Genomic DNA, 26983 nt, shown 5'->3' on the forward strand with positions numbered 1-26983 from the left:
ATGTAGCCCTTCAGCAGTGTCTGGGCTTCTAGACACCCACAGTTCTCCTGGTGTTCCATGTTAGACTTTGGCTGGAGTCCAGTCAACCCATGATGCATTCCTGGGGCCACCTACACTGTTGTTATTTTCTTTATTATTTTCAGTGCTGGGAATGGAAGCCAGGGCCTTCTGCAAGTAGCCAAGTGCAGTAGCACTAAGCCAGGCCTGTAGATCCCTTCTGGGAGATTCTAGGCAAGGGCTCCACTGGTGAACCATACTGGCACCCAGCCACTCACTGTGAGGTTTTAGGCAGGGACTCCACCCATAAGCCACACTGCCTCCACTTGGGAGAGGGAGTTCTGTGGTTGATATATTTGTACCTTAATAAACTTATCTGGGGTCAGAGAATAGAACAGCCAACACATTAGACATAGAGGCCAGAAAATGATGGCACACACACCTTTAATCCTATCACTTGGGAGGCAGAGATCCATGTGGATCTCTGTGAGTTCAAGGCCACACTGGAAACAGCCAGGCATGGTGACACACACCTTTAATCCCAGCACTTGAGATATCATGTCTTGCTTGGGAAAGACACACGCCTTTAATCCCAGGAAGTGATGGCAGGAAACAGAAAGGTATATAAGGTGTGAGGACCAGGAACTAGTGCCTTTTCAGCTTTTAGGCCTTTAGCAGCAGTTCGGCTGAGATCCATTCCGGCGAGGACTCACAAGCTTCAGTCTGCAGATTCGTGGAAACAGGATCTGATCAGGAGTTGTCGAGGAAACAATTACTCTTTGTAAGAAATCACAGTAGAAAGAAAATTTACAATATCTACGTTTATTTCCTAGTGTGTTATTAAATGGAACTTTATGTGTCATCATAACACAGTAGAAGCAGCGACGGGTCGGATAACCGTTTGTGAGGATGACACGGCATGGTAAGAACTGTACTGCAGGGGCTGTCTACACCTACCATGAGAAGAAGAGGGACGCAGCGGCCTCAGGCTATGGGACCCAGAACATCCGACTGAGCCGGGACGCCGTGAAGGACTTTGACTGCTGCTGTCTCTCACTGCAGCCCTGCCATAATCCTGTGGTCACCCCAGATGGCTACCTGTACGAACGGGAGGCGATCCTGGAGTACATCCTACACCAGAAGAAAGAGATTGCCCGGCAGATGAAGGCCGATGAGAAGCAGCGAGCAGCCCGGAGGGAAGAGCAGAAACAGCTTCAGCGAGCTGCAGCCCAGGACCAAGTTCGAGGCTTCCTGGAGAAGGAGGCAGCCATCGTGAGCCGGCCCCTCAACCCCTTCATGCCCAAAGCTGCCACCTTACCCAACACAGATGGTGAGCAGCCAGGGCCCAGGGCGGGTCCCCCAGGCAAGGACAAGAACAAAGCGCTGCCCAGCTTCTGGATTCCCTCACTGACGCCTGAGGCAAAGGCCACCAAGCTGGAAAAACCATCTCGCACTGTGACCTGCCCGATGTCTGGGAAGCCTCTACACATGTCGGACCTGATGCCAGTGCACTTCACGCAGCTGGACGACTCTGGAGACCACGTGGGACTCATCACACACAGTGAGCGCTACGTGTGTGCTGTGACCCGAGACAGCCTGAGCAATGCCACACCATGTGCAGTGCTGTGGCCCTCTGGGGCTGTGGTCACCCTGGAGTGTGTAGAGAAACTGATCCAGAAGGACATGGTGGACCCGGTGAACGGGGATCCGCTGACAGAACGTGATATCATCGTGCTGCAGCGCGGCGGTACCCGCTTCGCAGGCTCAGGAGTGAAGCTACAGGCAGAGCTGTCTCGGCCAGTGATGAGAGCCTGAGCTGTGACCTAATAAACCTGCCTGTGAATGGAAAAAAAAGAAATACAATTTAATGCCAGGTGGTTGGAGAGCATGCCTCTAATCTCAACATTTGGGCGGACAGGCAGATCTCTGTGAGTTCAAGGCCAGCCTGGGCTACAGGGCGAGTTCCAGGAAAACTAGAGCTGTTGTTACACATAAGTTAAAGTTCATCAACACAGTAATGTCGTTAAGAACCAGGAATGGAAGTAGTCATAAGAAGATCCTGGCTTCTTCTGGACATTTGAGTTGTTCTCCTCAGGAAGGGCATCTTATAAAACCTAAGGATTTCATAAGAATCTATTGGATGGATCTTAGGACTCTCCAAGATTTTCATTGCCAAAGGGCAAATACTGGAATTATCTGGAAACATAAGCTCCAGAGAACAGCAAGGACCCCATTGGTAAATAATTATCAGGAGTAGAAGTGGCCAAGATGAGAAGGTTTTAATCTTTCATTTTATCTATCAATCTATCTATCTATCTATCTATCTATCTATCTATCTGTCTGTCTGTCTGTCTGTCTATCTCATCCTCTTTTTGTTTCAAGTCTAGCTACCCAGGCTGATTTCAAACTTGAGTATTTCTTTATGTGTGCTACTGTGCTTGGCACAGAATATTCCATAACCTGAAGTGTGTTTGAAACCTGTTAAATAAATCTCGTCAAAAGTGAGTACTGACATAATTCAATTCACTCTCTCTATATATAACTGAATTTACCATGAAACCCTCCCCCCCCCGTGCACCCCATGCTTACCTTGCACTGGTTGATTGGGCATCTCACATCTAAAAACATCTGAAATACAAAAATGCTATGAAATCTTAAACTGTTGATCCCAAGCATTTTATATAAGGGACATTCAGCCTGCAATTAGCATGTAATTAACAATGAACAATGGCGGCCATTTGCTGTTAGAACTCTTAATGCTCTTCACAATCACAAAGAAGGAAGGTGGCCAACTGTAACAGTTCTCATCTCACCATCTGAAATGAAAGCTGGGAGGTTGAGTGAATGCCTGAGAACAAGGCTAGCAAAGCCCTGGCTCTGGAGACCCTGCCTTACCTCCAGGCTCTGAGTTCTGTGCCATCAATCACACTGTGCTGCCTTCATAAGACCCAGTGACCTTGACCTCACCTTGAGTTCAAAGCATTTTTGTATACTTGCTCTAGTTAGCTCCTGGGCCTTAATGGATTCTTTGGAAAGATGCTGGATTTTTGTTTGGCCTCAGTTTCTGAATGCACCCTGCAAGTCATCTGACAAAAACATGTTTGTTTTAGAGGCAAGTGTTAGTCCTGCATTATAATCTCTGTACCTAGAGTCTGGTGCTCTTTTTCGTGTTTAGACATAGGCAGCTAATAACAGAGCACAACTGAGTTAAATAAATTTGGAAGCATATTTGTTATTTTTTAATCTTAACACAAAGTTAACACAGATTTTGAGTTTATAAAATATAGAAATCAACATAATTTTTATTGGCATACAGCTCCAGTAAAGCTTAAAATTCTGTGAGATAGACATAACAATATTCTCCATCAATTTTAAATTAGATTTATGATTGCCATTATTATTTCTGTGCACTTGTGTGACATGCATGTGAAGTACATGTATAGAGGTCAGAAATCAATGTAAGGGATTGGTACTCTGCCCCCCAAAAAATGTGGGTCCCAGGGACTGAATTCAGGTCATCAGGCTTGGTGACTAGTGCCTAATTTTCCAGCTGAACCAAACTGTCAGCTCCTCTATCAAGTCTGAAATTCAACAATAAGGCAGAAAAACTGGCTCTGGACACCCTGCCTTGCCTCCAGGCTCTGAGTTCTGTGCCATCAATCACGCTGTGCTGGAAGTGAAATAAAATTGCAAAAGAAAAAAAAATAAAAGCTCTTATTCAAGAAACTGTTTGAGGACTTGTGGTGGTATTGTGTTCCCCAAAATATTGTGTACCTTAATAAACTTATCTGGGGTCAGAGGACAGACAGCCACTAGATACAGAGGCTAGAAAATGTTAGCACACACCTTTAATCCCAGCATTCCAGAGACAGAAATCCCTCTGGATCTCTGTGAGTTCAAGGCCACATTGGAAACAGCCAGGCATGGTGACTCACGCCTTTAATCCCAGAAAGCAGCCTTTAATCCCAGGGAGTGGTGGTAGAAAGCAGAAAGGTTTATAAGCCGTGAGGACCAGAAACTAGAAGCATTTGCCTGGTTAAGCATTTGCCTGGTTGAGCATTCAGGCTTCTAGCAGCAGTTCAGCTGAGAGCCATTGGGATGAGGACACAGAGGCCTCCATTCTGTGGAGAAGAGACCAGCTGAGGATCCGGCGAGGTGAGAATGCTGTGGCTTGTTCTGTCTCTCTGATCTACCAGCATTCACCCCAATAACTGGCCTCGGGTTTGATTTTATTAATAAGACTCTCTAAGATTCCTGCTACAAGGACTAGCAATGCTCATTGGGGAGAGGCATTTCCAAGCAGACCAGAGAATTTATGTTCAACCCTGAAATCTCACAAGGTAGCGGGATGGAACATGTTGTACCCTGAGTACCCCAAAGACCCCCATGAGACCAAAATCCAGCAAAGAGTCTTTTTATTGCTGCCAGTTAACTTGGGTCTCTCCATCCATCTGATGCAGCAGAGCAGGAGAGACCCTGAGTAGCACTCAAGCAGGGTTTTTCTAATGGTTAGGGTAGGAGATCTAGGGGAATTCCAACTCTATATCATTACAAGCTCAAGACTGGTGCTTACGTCAGGTTAGAGATGCTTGGTTTGAACTGATTGGAGAGTTGCAACTCAAAGGAAATTGCCCTATCCTCTAGCAATCTACGTTATTGTATCCATTTGACCAGCAGATCCATTTCCTCTGACAGTTAGACATCCCACTTTTTATCTGCAGGAAACTCATTCCCTATGACAGCTATGGTATACAATCTATAACAGCAGAAAATATCTCAGAGGACATATCTGGTGCTTTGTTTATTATGCCAGTCATGTTATAGCATATCCTTTAGGTTATGGCAGGAAATGCCTGGTGTGCAGCTCCTAATTGTCTAGGGGTGAAGGGGCAGCAGATCATCTGGTGGGTTTTTTAAGAACAATTTATCCAAGGGCCTGTTGTCCCCTGTCTGACCCTTCTCTAAGATGGCTGCAACCCTGGTATCCTCTCAAAAAGACTTCCAAAGAGCTGTCCTCTTAACTCCACATGCACACCTCTCCCTATCCCACACCCCAAAGCACATAAACTAAATTAAATTAAGTAATTGGTGAAATGATAAATAAAAAAGAAAGCGAGGTGATACTGAGTACCTTTCAGCAGGTCCTGCCAAGGTATGCCACTAAGCAACACACAGCACCAGCAACAGTTAGTGCAAAGAGGTTCATTGGGGAATGGTGAGTGGAAGTGTGAAGGGCTGTGTGGGAGTGGGGACTTGAGAGAGACAGAATGACAAGAGGAAGAAGAGACGCAAGAGAGAAAAGAAGAGGCAAGAGAGGAGAAGCAAAGAGATGTGAAAAAGGCGGAGAGATGGAAAGGGAGTGAGCTGTGCCTGGCGGGCATTTTTAAGGCTGCACGTGTGGCAGAGCTGAGGGTGGAAAGAACCCAATGACAAGTGATGACATAACTGCTGTGGTGGCAGCAGCAGATGCAGGCTGCTGTGGGATGGCAGAAACTAACAATTGGGGTGTGCGTCAAACACTGCCTCCTGCCTCTGCCTCCCTAATGCTAGGACTAAAGACATGCACCACCACACCTCATGATATGGATTGTTTTTTATGTCTAAATAGGAGCTGATTAAAACATTTTCATATCTTTGTTCCTCAATCATCTTCATTGTTTCTATTTTCCGCATGGTCCATATCATGGTAAAGTAACCATAGGTATATACCATAGGACCTTCTGATTACAAAATAGAGGGAGATAATAAAAGTGTTATAAATATGGGGGAGGGTTGTTTTTGTAATGAGCAAACAATGAATGAGAACTATGAAGTATATCCCATCAAACTCATTTTTTCCCCTGTGGTTTGACTCCATTTCTTTTGCTACAACCATTAAAATAGCTCCACACTACCACTTTAAGAATTTTGACAAGTATATACACATTCACATTTTTTTTATCATTAATCGGCTTTAGCATTTTTGTTTCATTACTGCTCTAGGCTATAACATTTGGGTAGGTTTTAGAATTTTTTTAACTTAGGCAGCATATAAAATCAGCAAACTTGCTGGATTCACTGTGGGCACAGTGAGTGCTTGCAGGGGTTTTCTCGGTGCAGCCTGCCCTGTGTGGATGCTGCTGCACGTGGAAGCTATTTCCCAGAAGGAAATATGTTTGGTTTTCACAAGCCAAAGGTGCACTGAAGAACAGAGGACTGCTGTATCTGCAGAGCTAAGTCTTCCAGCTCTTGGTTCATGGACAGTAAACATTACAAAAAGGATTTTCAGAGCTATTTGGGTTGCACATGACATCTGCAGTGTCTGTGTGTTGTTTGTGGAAAGATGGAAGAAGTTGCCAGCTGATCCAGAAAAACAAAGCAAAACAAAAAACAAAAACAAAATAACAACAAAAAACCAACAAAACTGGAATCATATGGTAGATGCAAGGGCAGGACCCAGTCTAAAGACAACATTTAAAACAAAAAAAAGTGAGAACTCTAACTAGAAACAGGATGAAAAGCAATCACATGAGTAAACTGTGGAAGGAATTTAAACACCACAATCCTGATGCTCACAGCACCTCAAGTGCCTCTCCAGCCCAGTCTCTGCTTCAGTAACCAGTCAGATCAAGGCTCAGATACAGAGATGGCTTCCAGCTCTAAGAGGACTCCAGTTTTTCCTTTTTAGATATTACCTACTGGAAAAGACAGAAAATACATTGTGGGATCATCTTTAAGGGCAGTTTTGGCGAAGTTCTCATTGACACCCATCTCTTTAAGCCTTGCTGCAGCAGAAAGAAAGCAGCTGCTGAGAAGCCTGAGGAGGAGGGGCAGGCACCTCTGCCCATCTCCACTCAGGAGTAGTGACTGAGGTTCAGTAGAAGGGAACAAAGATTGGTTTCAACTTTGAAAAGACCACAAAGCAACAAACTGACCTCCTATTTTTAACTTGGATACCTATTATTCTGCCAAAAGACATTTTATATAACAGTTTTAATGTGTTACCCATTCCCCATCCAACAAACTCAGAAGCCAGTGTCTAGCTTACTGCAAGAAAAAAAGTGTACATGATACTTAAGATGCTGAGTATTTCATTGGAAAGTGGAATGCTGTTGTAAAGTACTCTTTAAGTTTTTTTTGCTTGTTTAATACCCCCAAATGAATACAATTAGGGGATTTCAGGGTACAGAGGTGCGATTGTTCTATGATAAACCACATGTAGTTTAGTCTTTCTGTGGAAAGGTTGTAGTTGAGGCATTTTAAAATGTCTGGCTACACTTATTTTTCCTCATGATAATTTGTCATAATTCAGAAGCATGACCTGCCTCTAGAGACAGTTAAAAATTTTGGAGTGCTTCAGCATTACCAAACTTCTGATGATTCAGACCATTAGTACTGACTATTAAGCAGGGGAGACTGAGATTTCTCCAAATAGCTTGGAGGAGGAAGCAATTTCTGAACACACAGGTAGCATCGTGTCACCTCCCTTCATCTTAATATTTGATAAGAAGACTTTATGTGAATCTTCTAAAACAGAACCAGAGCTCCCTCATGGGAAGGTAAGCCTGTAGGATGGGCAAGGTCCTATATGAATAGTATCAAAATATCACCATACAGTAGAGAACACGCGGTTAGAAACCACTTATTAGAATGTGTAAGTCCTGGGGATGCATTGGGCATAGCTGATGCTGCTTGAGGCACATTTTTTAGAGAACTTGCAGTGCATAAATAACTGACATTGCTGCTACATGACTGTATGGGACTCACTGAAATCTGTATGATTCAGTTCTATCTCTGGATTTCCTCAGTTGATTTTTGTGGAGGTTATATCTATAGAGTAGCCCTTTGCCTTGTCTTGACCTTATTAGGATTTGGGCTTTTGTTGCTTTTCTCCCACTATTTAAAGTAGGCTAAAGAGAAGACTTGTATATTGAGATTAAGTTGGTTAGTTGAGTTGGTTTCTTGGAGTTGGGCTTCTGAACATCCAGGTAGCTGAATGAAATGCCTCACATTAAGATCTCAGAGAGGGTTTCTCCGTAGAACGCTCCTGAAGCTGTCCAATGGCTTCTTCTCAAAATTCAGGAAAATACAATACTGCCATGTCAGACATCTCTTAGAGGGAAGGGTACATGCTGCCTTAGTATTCTGTCACTCGTGATTATTTTTGAAAACTGGATTTTTAAAGTCTGTTAGTGTTTCACAACAAGGAGAGCCACAGTTTATGACAACCTGTAGTTTTATAGTTTTACCTTGTGTGCTTCTTTCTTTTGAGAAAAACCTACCTAGTACAAGACACCATATGCACAGAGTGCCCAATGATTGAGCATCTCTATTTCTGCATTTATATATTTATTATTAGACCTCAACTGCAGTCTTCTCCCACTCAACTCTCTGCCTGTAAACTTACTGTATTTAGGCATGCACTTTGTATTAATATACTAACTCTACAAATATGTCTTATAATTTTTATACTCTTGGATAGTTATTATCAAAACCATTACTGTAGGATATTGAATAAATTTAGTTTTATTAGAAAAAAATAAAATAAACACACTTGATATTTGATGCCAAAGTAGGATACTGAATTCTGATGTAGCCTGAGAAAAATCTAGAGATAATATTTAAAAGTAAAAGCAGATGAAGTAGCCGGGTGGTGGTGGCACGTGCCTTTAATCCCAGCACTTGGGAGGCAGAGCCAGGCAGATCTCTGTGAGTTCGAGGAAAGCCTGGGCTACCAAGTGAGTTCCAGGAAAGGCTCAAAGCTACTCTGAGATACCCTGTCTTGAAAAAAAATGTAGATGAAGCTTTTCATCTGCCACGTAGCATTAAGTTAGTTGGTAATACTCACCTATTTTACTTTTATGTATACTTGTGTGTGAATGTTTTGTTTGCATGTATATCTGAGTACCAGAGGCATGCTTGGTACAGAGGTCAGAAGTCATTGGGTCCTCTGGAATTAGAATTTCAGATGGATATGAGCCCCCTTATGTGTGCTGGGAACCAAACCCAAGTGCTCTTAACTACTGAACCATCTCCCCAAGCCCCAAACTCATACTTCTTAAATTTAGCAGATGGAATTGGTATTCTGAGTAACCTATCTGAGACAGCCTTATGGAATTTTATCAAATGTTTTGTGTCATAAACCAATGGGAATCACCATTTCAGAGACTGGAATGAATCCTTCAGGCTTTGTTCACAATATTTCTAATGGAAGCAGATGACAGTGCCAGAGCAGGTCATTACTCTACATCTCCCCAATGCAACAGTCATGCTAAAGGAGTGAGAGGTCAGAAGTCATCTCCAGTATTCACACTTGCAGCTCAGCAGTTCCCCTCTGCTGTGGGTAGTGGTAAACTTTGTTCATGCATTTCAAGGCCACTTTCACTGTTTTGCTATCCCAGAACCACAAAGGGCAATTGTGAAATGGCATGGGGAAAGGACTAATGTAGTGCAGAAGGGAGATTCCTTTCTTTCCAGAAGCTCATCATTGTTACATTCTCTAAATCTGGCTGTTAACATAAAGGCTAGGTCATGAAGACTGGAGTAGACCATGCCATCCACATTCAATGTGTCAACCCCCTATGTAGCCCTGGTTAGATGGGAATTCACTTTGTAGCCAAGGCTCCTGGAACTTGCAGAGATTCATCTCTGCCTCTGAGTTCTGAAGTTACAGGAGTGCAACACCATGCCTGAATAAAGAAGAGTTGTAAAAGTGAAGAGTTGGAAATTGCTTTTTTATTCACAAAAAGTCTTCAATGGGGACTTTTAAAAGGCAGTCAGTAAATGCAGTGTATATACTTAGCCAACTATTAAAACACTGACAAGAATAAAAAAATTAACAAAAAATAACAAAATTTCTAACTAAACTAAACTAAAAACACCAAGCAAACAAAACCCCAGAAAAGAAAAGACCCCTCCAAAAACTTAAGCTACAAATATTCTTCTACTCTAGACCCAATGAATCAATGGAGTACATTTGGCTTTCCAAAGCACCAAAGATGATTCAGACCTCCTCTATAAGTTCTTTCTCAGGCCCAGTCCTGCCAGTCCAGGCTGTGACACTGGAGAATCCCTAGTCATTTTCTTGATGGAAGATCTGATGACTGACTAACATAGGTATGATGGAGTGCTGTAGCATCTGCAGTGCGTCATCTTCAGCAACACTTTCACGTGACATGGAGTTGGCTTCAGCATTGCCCTGGGGAGGGAATCCTATTCTTCTCCATGTGGTATGTATAGATAACAGCATGACAGCCATGCTGGCTTTCTTGTCAGATTTCTCACCACATGTGGAGGACTCAGACAGCTTACTAAAGACATGGAGAGTAAACTGACAGAGTAACTCTGGCTCACCAACATACCCTCCTCATGCTGCTGTGTCCCATTTGAGGGCCACTTGTTAATAGATGTCTGGGTTCTGAGTAGTCTTGGCAGGTCCTCTGTAGCTCAAGCTTCTTTCTGATGATTTATTTTCTCCTGGAATAACGAATCAACATTATTTAGTAGGTTGCTGGTAGGTTGGGATTTTCCTCACTGGTTAGTTCAGAGCTACAAGATGTCTTTTGTTGAGGAGGTGTTGATGCTAGAGTGAGTTCTCTTAAGTGGTGCTGTCAAGAGAAAGAATGGCAATTATTCCCATAAGCATCCTAACTCTGCCATGGCCTAGACAAAACCAGGGCCTATTTACTCACGGGACACCAATGTGAAGGAAGAAAGACCACCCCACGAATGCCATGGTTGCAGGGGATAGGAGTCAATGGTGGCTCTTTTGCCTGGTGCACTTAGTGTCCCTGCTGAAGCAGGTGTGTTTGCAGCAGGCTCTGACCCTGGGCTGTGGCCTGTTCTAGATCATGCTGGAGTGTTTTAGACCTAGGAGAGGAAGGCAGCTGAAACACAGGCCTGGTGGTGACCTGCCATGCCAGCATTTGACAATCAGCATTACCTTTCAGCTGAGCTTATTCCTTTCTTTCTCAAGAGAGAAGGGCCAGAGAGCAGCTGGCTCTGGATTTTTTTCTCAGCCTTTAAAAATTGCTAGAGATTGAACTGAGAAATATACACCTAAACTAAAAACAAAACCAAAAAACAAACAAAACCCCAGCACATTTCTCCAAAAGTTCAGATACATTATTTTGAAAAAAAAAATAGCAGCATACCAATGTCAGAGTCACACACAGTTCAGGAGAGATATGCGTGGCCTTGAACAGATACCAGGCAACTCAGCAACCTTGGAACCTAACTGTATGAGGCCCTCTAGTGGTGTCTACACAACACTGCAGTGTGCAGGCTCTGTTTACTCCAGCACAGAACATTCCTTGGCTTCAACCTGTCAAACTCTAAACCTGCTTGTTTCCAGAGAAACTTTCTCACAGCAAACAGATGCTCACTTCAGAAAACCTGTAATCAGTAAGAAGGGGCTCCATGCAAATCTGCACAAGGGAAGGACCTTACCTCTAAAGGTGCCATCCTGAAGGAAAATGAAGAGGCAGGAGGGCACACTGTCTTCCATCTAACACTCTCCCTGTTAGGTTTGGGGCTGCCATGGGAACATGTGTGGGGAAACATAAAGATCAATGAACTCAGGACATATGAGAGCTCAGAAATGAAGAAGGGGACACAATCTCTAGAAAGATTAAGAATAATACGTATTTTTCCTGGACAGACATTTCTGTTGACTGAACCAGCTCATACACTCAGATGTTCTTTCCCTGGCTGTGACTGAAAGGCAATGCAGATGGGCAGAAATCCAAATAGGAGAGAGATTCAGGTAGAGGGGAACTACTGAGTGCCACTCCCTCCTGGTCTGGGGTCCTACCTCATCTGGGAGACAGTGAAGTAATGCTGCAGCTTTTCTGCCAAGACCTTGTGCTTGGTGACCAGATCTCTCTGCTTCAGCAGGTATTGCAGTCTCTCGTCCAATCTTTCCTGTTTCTGTTTAGTAGAAGATTATGTTCTTAGTGCAGGGTTGAACACTCATATGCACACAGACACACACTCTCCTGAACACACACACTCTTGAACACACACATACAAATGTGTATGCATACAAGCATACTTCATTGCATTCACATGTTTAGTTTCCCAAATAATGCTAATATAAGAAAAGATCACCCAGGACATTTAAGAAGAAACTGAACATTCCTTAGATGGAAGAACACAGTGGGCAGGACAGATGGACAGATCAGTCAATGAAGTGCACAAACCTTGTAAACCCAGTGCACGAACAAATGGGCTCATGGGGTGGTTGGCCTATAAGCCATGCCTGTTCATCAAGTTCTCCAATCCGTGCACTAAAGGCTTGGATCCCCAGCACGGGACAACAGGATGGTGGTGAAGCAGCCAATAGCTTCACTCAGTGCTTCCCAGTGTCTCCAAGATAAACAGCTTCCTCCAAAAGGAGCTCTCTAAACCACAGGCTGCCTCACTTCAGACACAAAGCAATGAGCCCAGGAAACTAGAAAATCCTCAACCAGGTGCCAATATAATCCTTTCCTCCCTGTAAGATGATTGTGCCAGGGATTTGTTTGAATAAGAGAAGGTTGATTAAGTCACAGACAAATGATCGCATGTATTATTTCTTACTGAACAAGATTCCATGGAAAGCCCAGACCACATTGTACTTTTACACTTACAGATGATGGGTATCTGAATAGTTTTGACTTCAGGGCTGCTCTGAAGATGACTGCTACAACCCTGGTGTCAGCTAGTTTCTCTGTGAACAACTTATTTCCCATTCCAGAATCACTGGGTTACTTGGGGACTGCAGTTCAACTTTCTGAAAAATTGTACATAGCTTCTCATGGGGCTACACCATTTTACAACACCAGCAATTTCTGAGACTCTTTATTTCTCCTAACCCTCCATAAGGCCCATTTTAACTCAGACTTAACAACTTTGGAATAAAATCAGTTATTGAATGCTGCAGACACAGCAGAGGATGAGTGCTTTAGACTATAATGAGCGTTAGTGGGGTGCACAGCCACAGCCCTATTTTCAAACCTCAGCATGGCTATGGGACTTCTGCTCTGCTGAGATGCAACCACAAGTACCCCTGCAATTCAGAATCTCTCAGGGAATAAAATTCAGGAGAAGCTTCAAGGCCAAGGTCAATGCAGCAATGGTGAGGCCAAGGTGGAAAGAAAATGGTAGCAGGCAATGAGACCGAAAATAAAGCAGGTGAGGGACGACACCTGACCCTCCAGTGGGCAGTCATCATTCACTGAGAACCGAGAAGGGACACAAACCCTCATCCAGCCTTTCCTACCTCTCAGGCAGCCTCAGCAGCCCTTTCCTCACCATCATCTACTGTAGAGAGCAAAGGCCTTGTGCACACAGGTAAGTACTGGAGAAGCCAGGAAACTTAAACACACAGCTTACATCTTCAGTGGAATGAGGAGCACAGCTGCTCTTCCTGGAATGCTAGGAATGATGTCATTTTATAACCTGGTGACCCTTTGCTGTCTGTTGAGACAGACTCTGCCATATCTCACAGAATCAATGTTATTACTAATCCAAGACCTAGTCCCCTAAATCTTGAGCAATGCTTTTAGACCATAAACCTACTCTTATGACTGAAGTCACTTGTGCTTTACAGCAGCCTAAGTGGCTTCTATGTTATCTTACTGGTGGCTAATCCTGACACCCGTAGGTGTTATGTTTACTCAGTCAAGCTCCCTACAGCCTAAATTGTGGGCACAATCTATGAGTCAACTGTAACCATTCTTGTGAGAGAAGTCCAATGTACTTTGTAAGGAATCTCAATGTAAACATATCTTAAATTGTTGTTTAACTTGGGACTGAGTTAATTGTTCTCTGAATACTTTTTTCAAAAATTAAGCAGTGCTTAAATATGGCTAAAGTTAAATGATGTGGTCCAGACTCTTGGAGTCCTGTTCCAGCACTGGTCACAATAAAATTGGGCTGAGCCAAGCTTCATTATTGTCTTTTCATGGATCGTTTTTTCCCTCCCTGTTGTAAAGCCTGCAAGGGAATCACCACAATGTACCCCATTCCTTTGGTTTCCTCTAAAGGATTTCTTTTCTGACTTTTCAAATTATTTGATTTTAATATTTTTAAATATTTGTGACTCTGAGAACACTTGAAGGACTTTTAGTTACATCAGTTTTTATGTGTTTTGTTCTAGGGAGCTGTGTGGACATGCAGAAAGATGGGCAGCTCCATGTGATGTTTGATTACATGGTTTCCAAAAAAGCTGGCATAGAATTTTCTCATTAAAGTTAGTCTCTATCAGTTTTAAAGATGTTCCATGAACAAGTGTACATACACATAGAGGCTCACACACATTCTAAAGTGCACAAAGATATACACAAACTCAACATGAATATAAACACCACACACACACACACCACCACCACCACCACCACCACCACCAACAACAACAACAACAACAACATAACAGAAATTAATCATGTGATATCTCTCTATATCAATGGTCTCATTTCCCAAATAAAAAGACACAGACTAACAGAATGGATTAAAAAAACAGGAATCATTTTTCTGCTGCATACAAGAGACAAACTTCAACATCAAGTATAGACATTATGTCAGAGGAAAGGATTGGAAAAAGGTATTTCAAGCATATGGACCTAAAAGGCAAGCTGGTGTAGCCATTTTAGTATTTAACAAAAAGGACTTCAATTCAAAATTAATCAAAAGAGATGGGGAAGGATACACCACCAAGATGACATTTTAATTCTTAACGGCTTACCCTAAGCACAAGGGCACCCACTTTTGTAAAAGAAACACTACCATAGCTTAAAGCACACACTGACCCTCACACACTGATATTAGGAACTTAAATACTCCAATCTCACCAATGTTCATGTAACCAGTGTGCAGGTCATATAGACAAAATTAACAGAGAAATGTTGGAGTAACTGAAGTTATAAACCAAATAATCCTAACAGGTATCTACAGAACATTCTACCCAAACACAAAAGAGTATACCTTCTGAACAGCACCTCATGGAACTTCTTCCAAAACTGACCACATATTCAAACATAAAGCAAGTCTCATCAGACACAAGAAAATTGAAATAACTCCCTGTATCCCAGCAGACCACCATGATTAAAGCTGGATATCAACAACAACAGAAAAAACAGAAAGCTTATAAGCTCGTGGAAACTGAAGAACTCTATACTGAATGAAAAGTGGGCCAAAACAGAAATGAATAAGAAATTAAACACTTTCTAGAATTTAATGAAAATGAATACATAACATACCCAAACTTACAGGACACAATAAAAGTGGTGCTAAGAGGAAAGTTCATAGCACTAAGTGCCTCCATTAAAAAAATAGAGAGATCTCTTACTAGCAACTTAATAGCACACCTCAAAGCTATAGAACAAAAAGAATTTAAGTACATCCAAGAAGAGTAGACTGCAAGAAATAATCAAACTGATAGCTGAAATCAGTAAAATAGACACAGAACAACACAAGAAAATCAACAAAACAACTGGTTCTTTGAGAAAATCAACAAGATAGATATATCCTCATCCAAACTAAATCAAGATGGACAGAGAATATCCAGAAACAAAAATGGGAACATAACAAGAGACACTGAGGAAACCCAGAGAATCACAAGAACATACTTTAAATCCTGTACTTCATCAAATTGGAAAATCTAAAAGAAATGGATAATTTTCTCAAGAGGTACCACTTACCAAAGTTAAAGCAAGATCAGATAAACAATTTAAATAGACCTATAGCACCTAGTGAAATAAAAGCAGCCATTAAAACTCTCCCATTCAGAAAAGGAAGAGTTAATGCTAATATCCTCAAATCAGTTCACAAAATAGACATAGAAGGAACATTACCCAATTGTGTGGAAGTGGGAGTCTAAATTGAAACTCTCTATCAGGTCACATGGCCCAGTGAATCATCTAAGCAGAGCTCACATGAACTCACCCAGACTGATGCTGCAAACATGGAGCATGCATGTGTCTGCACCAGCTTCTCTGCGTATATGTTGGAGTTTTGATGGGACACCTAAAAGTAGGAATGGGTTTGTCTCTGACTCTTTTGCCTCCTCTCTGACATCTTTCCTCCTATTTGATTGCTTTGTCCAGTCTCTATATGATGGCTTTTGTCTTGTCTTATTTTTGTTTGGTCTTATCTTGTTTTGTCATGTTTGGCTGTTATCTCTTGAAGGCCTGTTCTTTTCTGAAAAGAAGCCAAGGGGGAGCAGATCTGAGGAAGAGGGGAGGTTTGTGGGCACTGGGAGGAGTGGAGAGTGAGGAAACTATGGTTGGGAACTATTGTATGAGAGAATGATCTATTTTCAGTAAAAAAGAAATAAAATATTCACTCAATAAAAATAAAAATAAATTGTTTAATAGTTATAAAACTCTAAAAGAGATATTAAGTATGTAGTATCTACCCAAGGGAAAGCTTAAAATTTCCTTCCACTAAAATATTAACAAGGAGCCAAAATTCCTATGATTTGATGGCATATAATCATTTTCATATATAGCAGTGAGTTGCAGGCTGTGAATAATGTGCAGGAGGTAAGATTGCCTTTCCTGTGGAGACTGAATTTCGGGGACAAATCAATAGGAGGGTTTGGATGCTGCCTCCTGCAGGAAAATCCTCTTCTATTGGAGGTCTCAGACACAAGAAGAGCTGGAGGGTTGGTTGCCCAGAGCAAAGAGCAGCTGTAATGTACGAGACGGATAAAAGGTAATAACTTCCTCAGTTCCTTCAGGACAGACATCTTATCTGTTTGTTCCAGGCAAAGCTTACTTTCTAGCATTTATGTGACTCCCAAGAAATATTCCTGAAAAGCAACCATTATGTTATTCCTTTTAAAGATACCTGTCTACTAATGATGACACATCTAAATTATATTTTCACTGATGTTTTTGAGATCACTAATAATTTAGCACCTATGTCTTAAAAATACATATTTGTAATCCATTGACCTTTGATATTTGGTTTAACTATTAATTTTAATTAAAGTATTTAGACTAGGTTTGAGCTTGTGATGCACACCCGTCATCTTAGCTACTCAGAGGCTGAGACAGAAGAACTGAATGTTAAAGGCTAGTCTGAACTATACTGTGAGTTCAAAGTTAATCTGTGAAACTTGGTGTGATCATTAATCAAGATTTTAAAAGACTGGGGATATAGCCCATTGTTAGAATATGTAACAAGCATTTGCAAAGCCCAGGGTTCAATGTTATTTTAATAATTAAATAAAAGCATGGGAGGCCTGCTACTTTTTGAAGGGAAATTAAGGAGGAGTGGACCTGGGATAGGAGGGATCTGGGGGTGAAGGAGTGGGAGGAGGGGTGGAGGGGGAACTGATGTTGAGATGTAACATATGAGAGAAGACAGAAAGGGTGACAATGAGAACCACTCCTTTGGCATTTTCACAGGGCACTGTTCCTTCAAGCTGTTTCCAACTTGTGATCTCACAAGAAGCTAACTCTCCAGAAAGACTTAGGAATGATCACAGAAACCAACAATTGGATGAGATGTTGGCAATCTGATGGATAAGTGGGTGGATGGTCTCGTGTGTGTGTGTGTGTGTGTGTGTGTGTGTGTGTGTGTGTGTGTGTGAATGCACATCTGTATGATTAAAGATGGTGGGCAGCCTGCACACAATACCTCAGCCTACCTGCTTTTCCTTGGCCCAGAGGTCATAGATCTTCTCATGGGCCTCCCCACAGAGCCTCCTCAGCTCCTCACAGGACTCTTGTAGTGAAATCTGCTCCCCCCTCAGCTTTCGGTTCTCCTCTCTCAAGATGCTCACTTTTTCCTTCAGATGAGTCCACTCACTCAGGAGCTGGCTGTGAAGGATGCTGAAGCACCACAAAGAACAAAGGTGAGCCCCATCCAGCCTCCATATCCCACTCCCACATCATCCATGCAAGGTTCCATGCCCAGACTAGAGACCACTGTAGCCATGCATAAGCTAGTAGCTGGCAAAAGCCAGAGAAGAGCCAAATTCCAGAAAGACTCAGACTGTTTCTGAAAACCCTGAAACTGAAAGGGATCCATGTACTTCTGAGAGCAGGGTTTGCCTCCCCCAACATGTGCTTAACTGTTCATGGTATTGGGAAAACAACAGCAGGTAGAGGGTAAACATTCTTGATGGAGGACAGAAGATCCAATGGGAATATATTCCATCTATGGGTCCCATGGGAACCAGCTCTGTAAGCCCCTGCCAGAGCCCCAGAGACACACAAATGCCTGATACCCCATCATGGTGCTAATAGTTTTTCTATCTAGAGGCCTCTGAGGCTGGCCAGACAATGATGGGAGTGGCTCACAGACACTTCACTCTTAGCAAAACTGGTCCAAGAGGCCCAAGTCAAGAGTACAAGGCAGACTGCTTGCTATGGGGCACACAGGCTAGAACAAAAGGCCTCACTTTGGTTCAAAGACAAAAACATGCTAAAAGCAGTCATTCCCAAGTAATGGGGATGCAGTGAAGTCAGTTACTCACCTGCAGGAGAGAGTTTCCTCGGTCAACTCCTTGCACTTGTTCAAGGCCTCACTAATCTCTTTAGGGAATTTCTCCAGGTCCAACATCACTTTTTTATGCTCCATATTCAGCATCTCCAGCTCAAAATTCAGCCTGTGGTAGGGCATGGCCCAGGAACAAAGAACCCCATGAACACAGGACCCATATGAATTCAGGCAGTGCCCTCAACTACCCCAGCACAGTTGATGTCACATTATGGTACCTATGAAGTAGGACAATATGGTGCTTATTAAACTCACTGTCCTGGCCTCAGACCAGCAGTCAGGTGGTGCTAAGAGAGTGAGCCAGGGCTGCATGAGTGCCACCACTGGGACTGGAGGAATTGATTAGCTCTCTAAGAAGTCCTCAGGAGTGTGTGTCACAAGTCTGGGCCCACCAGAAATCTATGATAATGTTGTTCGTGTCTTCAGAATGGGAATTTTTGATCCCAGATTCCTATTGCTACATGGATGCTCAGATCACATAATCAGTATTTTCAGGGAGTAGACCCAACTTAAGGATACATTTATAAGTCTCCAGTGGATTCCAATGGGCTGCCAACATGAGCACACTGGCCAAGAACACTGTTGCTCACAGTGAGTTCCTGACATTGCCTGGAAACTTCCTGACACAGGAAGAACCACATGCCCTGCCAGAAACCTCCAACTACCAGGACTGTGTACTCATGCGGGCGAGCATGCACGTGCATACACAAACACACACACACACACACACACACACACACACTGAGGGTGCCAAATAAATGTAGGGAGGTAGCATTGTCTCAGAGTATAAGGATCAAGACCAGAGAGGAGCAGTGATGAAGTTCAGCCTTTAAGCACACACTGAGATGGACCAAGTGGCACCTGGCCCCTCCTGCTGCTTCCAAAAGCCACCAGCACCCAAGCACCTGCTGGTCAGAACAAAGAATCACCATAAACTCACAGCACATAGCATCTCCCATAAGCCAACACCTGTCAAAGACTCTTGAAATGCATGTGAGAGCTCACACACTACTGCCCTTATCCCCAGGCTGTAATTCAGGCCACAAGCTCTGCTTTTCATTTGGAGGAAGCAGTGCAGCCTGTATCCCTATCTCACTCCCAACTAGGCTTCTGTTCTGCCTCTCAGATGCACTCAGAAAAATTAGCTTGGGCATGAGGATACCCTGAAGGCACAGCCTCCAATGACCTGAGGATTGCTGGGATTGACTCAGTAGGATCAAGATAGTCACCATAAAACTGGACATAATGACTACCTGTTGTTCAAATCATTGTTGGTGAAATTGGCCAGGATTATAGAGAGTTCATTCCTTTCATTGGTCATCATCTGTAGCTGAAGGGTCAGTTTATCCACCTTGTTCATCTGCTGTTCTTGCTCAGTGAGGGAGGTTGGAGTTGATGCCTTTCCAGCAGTCCCTGTATAAAGATAAACATAAGTGAATTTGTATGGTTGTATGGCACAGGGCCAGGAGAGATCATGTTGAGTCCCAAGAAGAGGCCTGAGAAAGAGGGAATGCATGGAACCCAGTGAAGACCCAAAGAGCAGGACAGCTGTCCTCAAGTTGGGGCTCATAAGCCATGAATCTGTCCCCAGTCACTATGGCTAGATATGTGCACCAGCCCCTACTGCAGCTCCACTGTCCCTGGAAGGCATATGTTACCCAGCCATACAGCTCTGGAAATATCAGCTCATATCTGATGTGAGACAGGAAAGTCCTGAAGTCCCTAGTGCTTAGCACCACCAATCCCTCTTCACCTGTGTCCAGGACTAAAAGTAACTGAATGTCTAAGACCTTGGTGCACGGATGGGGAGTTTCCCTCCTTGGTAGTAACATCAAATATCCATGGAACCTAAAGGAATCCACTGACAATGAACTGTAGGAACACCCTACCCTGACACCTCCTTAGTCTGTGACTCCTGCTGGCCTTCTTTGCCACTCAAAATGAAATTAAGGAACTCCCAGAACAGCAGCTGCAGCCTTGACAACTCCTGGCTCTCTGCCAACTAACCATCAGAAATCCTTGACTCTGAGTCTACCCTTTCAGGAATCCAGAGAAGCAGCATAGACCTATCTCTTTTTAAGACCCCAGCTACTGAACCCTATTTTTGGAAGTTCCACCCCAAGCCTCACCTCCTCCTTAGAAAGCCAGGTCTCTCTGTCAATCAGTGTGCTCAATCTTGCCAACATGTCTTCTGGTGAACCCTATAAGCACTTAATGTATGCCCCTAGGACAGTTGGTGTTATCACAACCATGGTGAATTCACAGATCTTGTCAAGGGCTCTCCAGGAGACAATAGAATGTTCAAAGGAGGGACTGTTAGAGTCACTGCCAACTGTCATCACTTGTTTGATAACTATCTCTTCCTCAATTCACTAAAAAGCCAAGCTTCCCTTTCCAATAACCTTCCTTGAGACACAGGGGAAGGCCTTCAGCACCTTCAGCATCAAGAGATCTCTGATTCATTAGAAACTTTTCTCTAGTTCAACCTGTGGAGGTGAAGACTCTCTTTCCAAACACTCTCCAGGAATGGGCTCTTCCCTTCCTTAAGATCTCTAATTAATAAGATGAGAAGTAAAGGATACTAAGAAATCAGCTCAGGATGATGGGGGAGGAAGATAAGTTCCATGAAGTGAATGAATATATCAGGAAAGATGAACAGGGATGTTACACTGTGGGTGAGTGGTGGGAGATTATGAGTGTCTTGTCAGACCAAAAATAAGTCACATAGGTAATGATGAAAATTTCTCCAAAACTTCAGCAGAATACAGTCCATCCATCATGATGTTAGCAAAGGTGTGACCACCTAGTGACAGGACAGGCTGGAGATACCTAAGGACTGCACATCCTCAGGTGAGCACTCAGACACCAAGAACAAACACTTGCAGGAAGAGTAATGGCCCATTCCTGCGCCCAAGGTAGAGAAAAGATGACTGGCTAGTGAGCGGGCAGGAACTCAGGAACCTTAGGGGTCACTGAAATGCAACAATGCTTGGTGCAAGTGGCTATGAGGTAAAATGTGAGAACCTCCAACTTTGGCCAAGGGACTTTACTCTGCCTGTTATAAGTATTACTCAACCAAACGATGTCCACTGAGGGTGAAGTTCAGTGCTGTAACTGAAGCCTCATTCTCCCTTCTATGCTTCCTTCCCACTCGGAGTGAAAGCAGAGGGCCCTGAGCAGAGCAGCTGCAGGCATGACCATTCCTGGCTCTCTGCCAAACTATCCACCAGAAATCCTCAACTCCAGGTCTGCTTTTTAGGAACTCAGAGAAGCATAATAGGTCCATTTCTTCCAAAATGCTCCAAGATCTTGAGTCCCATCTGAAAAACCCAGCTGAAGCCTTCCTCCTTCAGGAAGCTCCCCATCCCTTGTTCAGGACTCACTGTGCTTTCCCCGGAACCATTTATTCCTTGATGTGTGGCACTGAGAATGAAGGCCAGCTTCCTTCTGCCTCTCTCTAGTCTCATTATGTTCTCCCTTCCGTCTCCCAAGGAGCCTGCTCAGTCTTGCCAACATGGCTGCAAGTGAAACCTTTAGGCAATGAACAGATGCCCCAATGGCAGTTGGTGTTACCACAACACTGGTGACATCACATAGAATGCCAGGGCTCTCCAGGATACAGTAGAATGTCCAGGGAGGAGTCGGCTGATGTCCATAGTACAGCTTCTATTTCCCTGATAACTACTTCACTCCAAACTAATCTGAAACCAAGGTGCCAGATCAGAAACCTCCCTGGGAGGTCACACAGAAACTTCTGTGGCACACGCTCCTTCCAAAGTCAGAGATCTAGCTCTCTGCTTCATTAGAAACTATCTATGGGGAGTTGAAGGCTCACTTTCAAAACACTGTACAGGAATGGCTCTTCCCCTGCTTCAGATCCATACTCAGTATGATGAGAAATAAATGATGCTAAGAAATTGGGTCAGGATGATGGGGAGTAGGAGCGATGAGTCCTCTGAAGTAAACATCATGGGGGAAGATCCTCAGACTTTTAGAGATTCCTGAGTTCAAAACAAAGAGAAGTCACATAGGTAGTAATAAACATTTCCCCTTGAGAGTAAACAGAGCTCACTCAAGCTATGAGGCTGTGAGTGAAGATGTGATTAGCTGGCACAACCATATCTAAATGGAATGGCAGAAGTTATAAAGCCAGCACAGCTGCTTGACAAAGATCCAGCAAAACGGAGGCACATCATGGCTGCCATGCCACCTTTGGTTTACATCTCCACCTGTTACATACTTGGGGCACTTTTAATATTTGTACAATTTGAGGATATTGGGTTGATGGAAAATTCCTTATGAATCATTTATGCCTTCTCCCAGGAATGCTGCTTCTGAGCTTACCCAGGAAAGTCTTGAACATACTATTTCTGCCTTGCTTTTAGGGAGATAAGACTTTGCCTCGCAGATTCTCAAAATGTAGTCTTGAGACTATCAGTCCCTGGATGACAACCCTAACCCATCACTCTACAGAAAAGAGAGTCTCATTGGTCAGCTAGCTTTTTTTCTTCCTTTTACATCCTTCAGGTAACCAGGGGACAGCCTCCTCAAGCTCATTTAGAGTGGCACAGGATACAGCTTAGTTTCACAACCCTCAAGTCTGACCTCAGAAGCCAAGAGAAAATTGGCACAGTTCACAAACACTCATGTGGATGGAGATGCCCAGGTCATCTGCCTGATCACTCTAGAACCTTGCTGATGCTGGAAGTGAGATGCAGGGACAGCACATAGCCACCATACTAAGCAAGCCATCTTCTCTAATATCATCCCGGGACATTCAAAGCTTGCAGGAAAGACCCAGGTTCTGTTTTTGTTCATTGCCTCTTAAAGCCCTTAATATTGTGAGGTATGTAAATGTATTATCTCTGCTTAGACATTTTCCTAGAAAAGAAAACTGATGTACCCAAAACATAATGACTTCTGATGTCTCTGGCTCTAACAGAGTTTTTTTCTTTTTTTTTTTTTTTTTTTTTTTGGTTTTTCGAGACAGGGTTTCTCTGTGTAGCTTTGCGCCTTTCCTGGGACTCACTTGGTAGCCCAGGCTGGCCTCGAACTCACAGGGATCCGCCTGGCTCTGCCTCCCGAGTGCTGGGATTAAAGGCGTGCGCCACCACCGCCCGGCCAGAGTTTTTTTCTAAGTGTGTACTCTTTAGTAAAATGCAACTTGTGTCTTCTATTGCTTAACATTTCCCTTCTTTGTATAGTACACACCATTGGGAATTTGGCTAAATCATCAGAGAATGGGCTAATGCAGCCATCATCCCTTTGCTTTAACATTATTGAGTGATGTGCCCTAACAACTACAGCCCTTTATGTTACCTTCACATTTATATTCTAAAAAGATTTCAGAGATCTTACTTACAGATATTCTAACAGATGGGTCCTTAAGGGATCTATGACTATTTACCATTAAGTCTGTGCAAATTATTCATGCTTGATGCTTGCAGCCCTTGCCTTGGGCTGAACTTAGGACACACTTCCAGGAATAGAATTGTCTCAAAGAACTTAAAATAAAAATATGAATATAAAACTAAATTAACACAATATTTAAAATAAAAATGTTAGCCTTGTATTAATGATGGTACATAGACATCAGCATCTTTCCACATAGGTAGGAACCAGAAATACCTGGAAAGTGCATGTGCACAAAATGTACATGTTAATTTATCAAGTAGTTACTGAATGCACTGCTCCCATTAGAAATGGTAACCTCATCCAGGAAAGGCACAAAGCTACACAGAGAAACCCTGTCTCGAAAGACCAAAAAAATAAAAAATAAATAAATAAAAAGAAATGGTAACCTCTGCTGATGTACAAAGCAACAAATACTGACCTTGGAATATTCTGCAAGTTGTAATTCAAAGTATGAATTACAGGGACCTACTACTCAGATGCATTAATACAAATTTCACTGTATGATTGCTCTTGTAGAGTACCCAGGTTGCAGTCCATCACTAAAGGTAGTTCACAGCCCTCTCTAACTCTAGTTCCAGAAGACATTTTGCCCTCTTCCAACCTCTTTGGGCAGTGCAATGATGTGCTGCAGAGACATACATTCAGGCAAAACACCCATACACATAAAATGAAAATGAAGGGAGATTTTTAGTGTCCTGGATCTTAGATCCTTACTGAAACATTCACAAACTATTCTCATGTGTAGGTTCATGTGTTATGCAGTTTCTGGTAACATTCTTATTGTTGATGATGTTTGAGACAGGGTCTCTGTATGTAGTCCTGAAACTCATCATGTAGCCTGTGCTGGCCTACAGACATCCAAATGCCTCTGCATCCATTCTGTTGGGATTACAAGTGTACATCACTATGCCCCACCTTTTTTTGGGTAACTTCTTTTTATTGTTTTCGTTTTGTCTTTTGAGACAGGATCTCACTCTACAGCCAAGACTATCCTAAATTGCACTCTGCAGACTAGGATGACTTTGAACTCACAGAGGTCTACCTGTCTATGCTTTCTGAGTCCTGGAATTTAAGGCACAAATTAGCATGTATGGCATGATTTTTGATGTGTTTTTAATATATGGAGGAGAAAGAATACATTCATAGGAAAGAATTTCAGTACTATGGACTTAATGTAGTTAAACCTTCTATTTTCATATGAACTGTTATGTAGATTCCAGTTCCCAATTCAGACTCTCAGAGTGACAGGGAAGTAATCCCTCATTTCCACAAGTATCCCAGAGATTCCTGTACATTAACCTAAGTTCAGACTTGGTTTTCTATCTTACCAGGTAGAATAGAAGTATATTTTATATTCTTCTGCTTTGATTGTGTTCAGCCCTATCAGGCAGTTTGTTCAGTATACTCAAGAAGTAGTGATATTCAGGAGGAGGTCATGTTTCTCACAGAGACACTTCTGTGTGGACTCTGTGAGCATGGCTGCTGCTGGGAACCTCAACTTCCTCTAATGCTGAAATGACAGAGCCTTAAACACTTAGGAAGTGAATTCAAAAACAAATGAGGAACAAAAGCTTGGGCTTGAACTCTAGACTGTCAGGATGCTGGTGAAATGAAAAGCCCCACATCCTTCCTTGTTCATAGACAGAGACAGGAACTCAACAAAAATGTAAACTTGCTTTGTGAGACATCAAGTAATTAATGAAAATCACAGTGTACCAGAGGATGCACCCAAACCTCCTCACCTCTCTAGGCATAGAAACTGCTCTATGATTAGAAGAAATATCCTGGGTGAACAAACTCTGGACTCTCCAGTCCCTTCTGTGTGGACTAAAGAAGTGGGAACTTGCCGAGTGTGGGTGGTGATTGAACCCCGAGCTTCCTACATGGTAGGAATCATTCTGCCAACTGAGTCATGTCCACAGCTATTGTCTTTTCCCCCTTTGCCTTTTCTTTTCTTTTTCTTTTTTTTTGATTTTTTTTGAGACAGAGTTTCTCTGTGTAACAGCTATGGCTGTTCTGGAACTTGCTTTGCAGACCAAGCTAACCTCGAACTTACAGAAATCCACCTGCCTCTGCTTCCTACATGCTGGGATTAATGGCATGCACCACCACTGCCTGACTGCTTTTTCTTTTTTCAACAGTTAATCTCAATGTGTATCTCACAGAGGCATGCAATCTATCTCGTTTTGGTCTCTTAAGTGCAGAATGTGGGGAACCACACTCAACCTGAGGGATTTTTCTCCTGGGGGTTGCACTGTTCAAGTTACCTCTGCCAGCAGTTCATTACAGCATCCTCACAGGTATATTGTCTATCTGCTGAGGCACCTCTGAGGAAGTTTTCAACAGCTAGGCATGTGGCTTCTCTGAGTGTACCCCCAACCCAATTCCAACATTGTAACCAGCCCTGCAGGATCTTCCCGGGTGTGTTTCCATGCTCCTGTATTTGAGGCAGGAGATCCTCCCTCCTTCCCATTCAAACGATGTCATTTCCCAGTAGTATTTTACTTCTCAATATGATGAAAAGGGGGTTTTTAATGAAGGAATGAGACATTCCTGTGCAGTGTTTGGAAAACAAGCACTTGGTTCCCCACATATGAAATACTTCCAAGAGGCCTACTTTGTTCCTGGTGTACTGAATGTCCCAAGCTGATACCAGAAATAAAATGACTGAGGAGAGCATTCTGGGTATTACTCCCAATGGCAGTAATAGGGTTGAGAGAGGATCTCAGCTGCAAAAACCCTTGAATCTTTCAAGAACAGCAAGGGCAAAAAGAAGGTGGCTGCCATCAGAAATGGAAAGAAATGAACAGAAAACAGGGGTAAGACTAAAGAAAAAGAAGTCTATGAGCAGACAGAGAAGGGGACCTAAAACTCTGGGTATCATAAGAGTTCAAATGCATGATCATGTCTCCTAGAGCAAGAGTCTTATAACCCAGGATGAAATCAGTAACACTGAGTATGGGCACATGTGTGTGATAAATCCCATAAAATTCCTGATCCAATGGGCCTCAGGAGAAATATAACACTAGAAGAAACCACTTGTCATTGTCCTTGCCTAGTCACTGTCCCTACCGATGCTCCCCAACAGGTAAAACAGCAGAAG

General features: G+C 43.0%; 2 protein-coding genes and 1 pseudogene across 5 annotated transcripts in view; 2 read left to right on the forward strand and 1 right to left on the reverse strand.

The window, feature by feature from the left end:
- On the forward strand, window positions 1-1812 carry LOC131901194 (nitric oxide synthase-interacting protein-like). The gene has a single exon (XM_059252422.1). It carries the CDS (start codon window positions 907-909, stop codon window positions 1810-1812), a length of 906 nt encoding a protein of 301 aa, XP_059108405.1. The 5' UTR covers window positions 1-906.
- A 4141-nt stretch (window positions 1813-5953) lies between these two features.
- Window positions 5954-6840, forward strand: LOC131901196 (SIN3-HDAC complex-associated factor-like; annotated as a pseudogene).
- A 2849-nt stretch (window positions 6841-9689) lies between these two features.
- Window positions 9690-26983, reverse strand: part of LOC131901195 (disks large homolog 5-like) — a 78469-nt gene continuing 61175 nt past the window's right edge. For 2 of the 4 annotated variants that reach the window (XM_059252426.1, XM_059252425.1), the window contains 5 exons: window positions 19719-19878; window positions 18443-18574; window positions 17612-17795; window positions 11789-11904; window positions 9690-10583 (listed from right to left, as the gene is read on the reverse strand). In XM_059252426.1, the coding sequence (XP_059108409.1) occupies window positions 10574-10583; window positions 11789-11904; window positions 17612-17795; window positions 18443-18574; window positions 19719-19825 (549 nt within the window). In that variant the 5' untranslated portion in view covers window positions 19826-19878 and the 3' untranslated portion in view covers window positions 9690-10573. Of the gene's footprint in view, window positions 10584-11788; window positions 11905-17611; window positions 17796-18442; window positions 18575-19718; window positions 19879-20594; window positions 20757-21848; window positions 22065-26983 lie in introns of those variants that run through there. The other 2 variants (XM_059252423.1, XM_059252424.1) reach the window with 2 other exon arrangements.

Source organism: Peromyscus eremicus, unplaced genomic scaffold (genome assembly GCF_949786415.1).
Source record: "Peromyscus eremicus unplaced genomic scaffold, PerEre_H2_v1 PerEre#2#unplaced_46, whole genome shotgun sequence".
Lineage (NCBI taxonomy): Eukaryota > Metazoa > Chordata > Mammalia > Rodentia > Cricetidae > Peromyscus > Peromyscus eremicus.

Coding starts and splice junctions, on each gene's coding strand:
- LOC131901194 (XM_059252422.1), top strand. CDS start 907: ATGACACGGCATGGTAAGAACTGTACTGCAGGGGCTGTCTACACCTAC.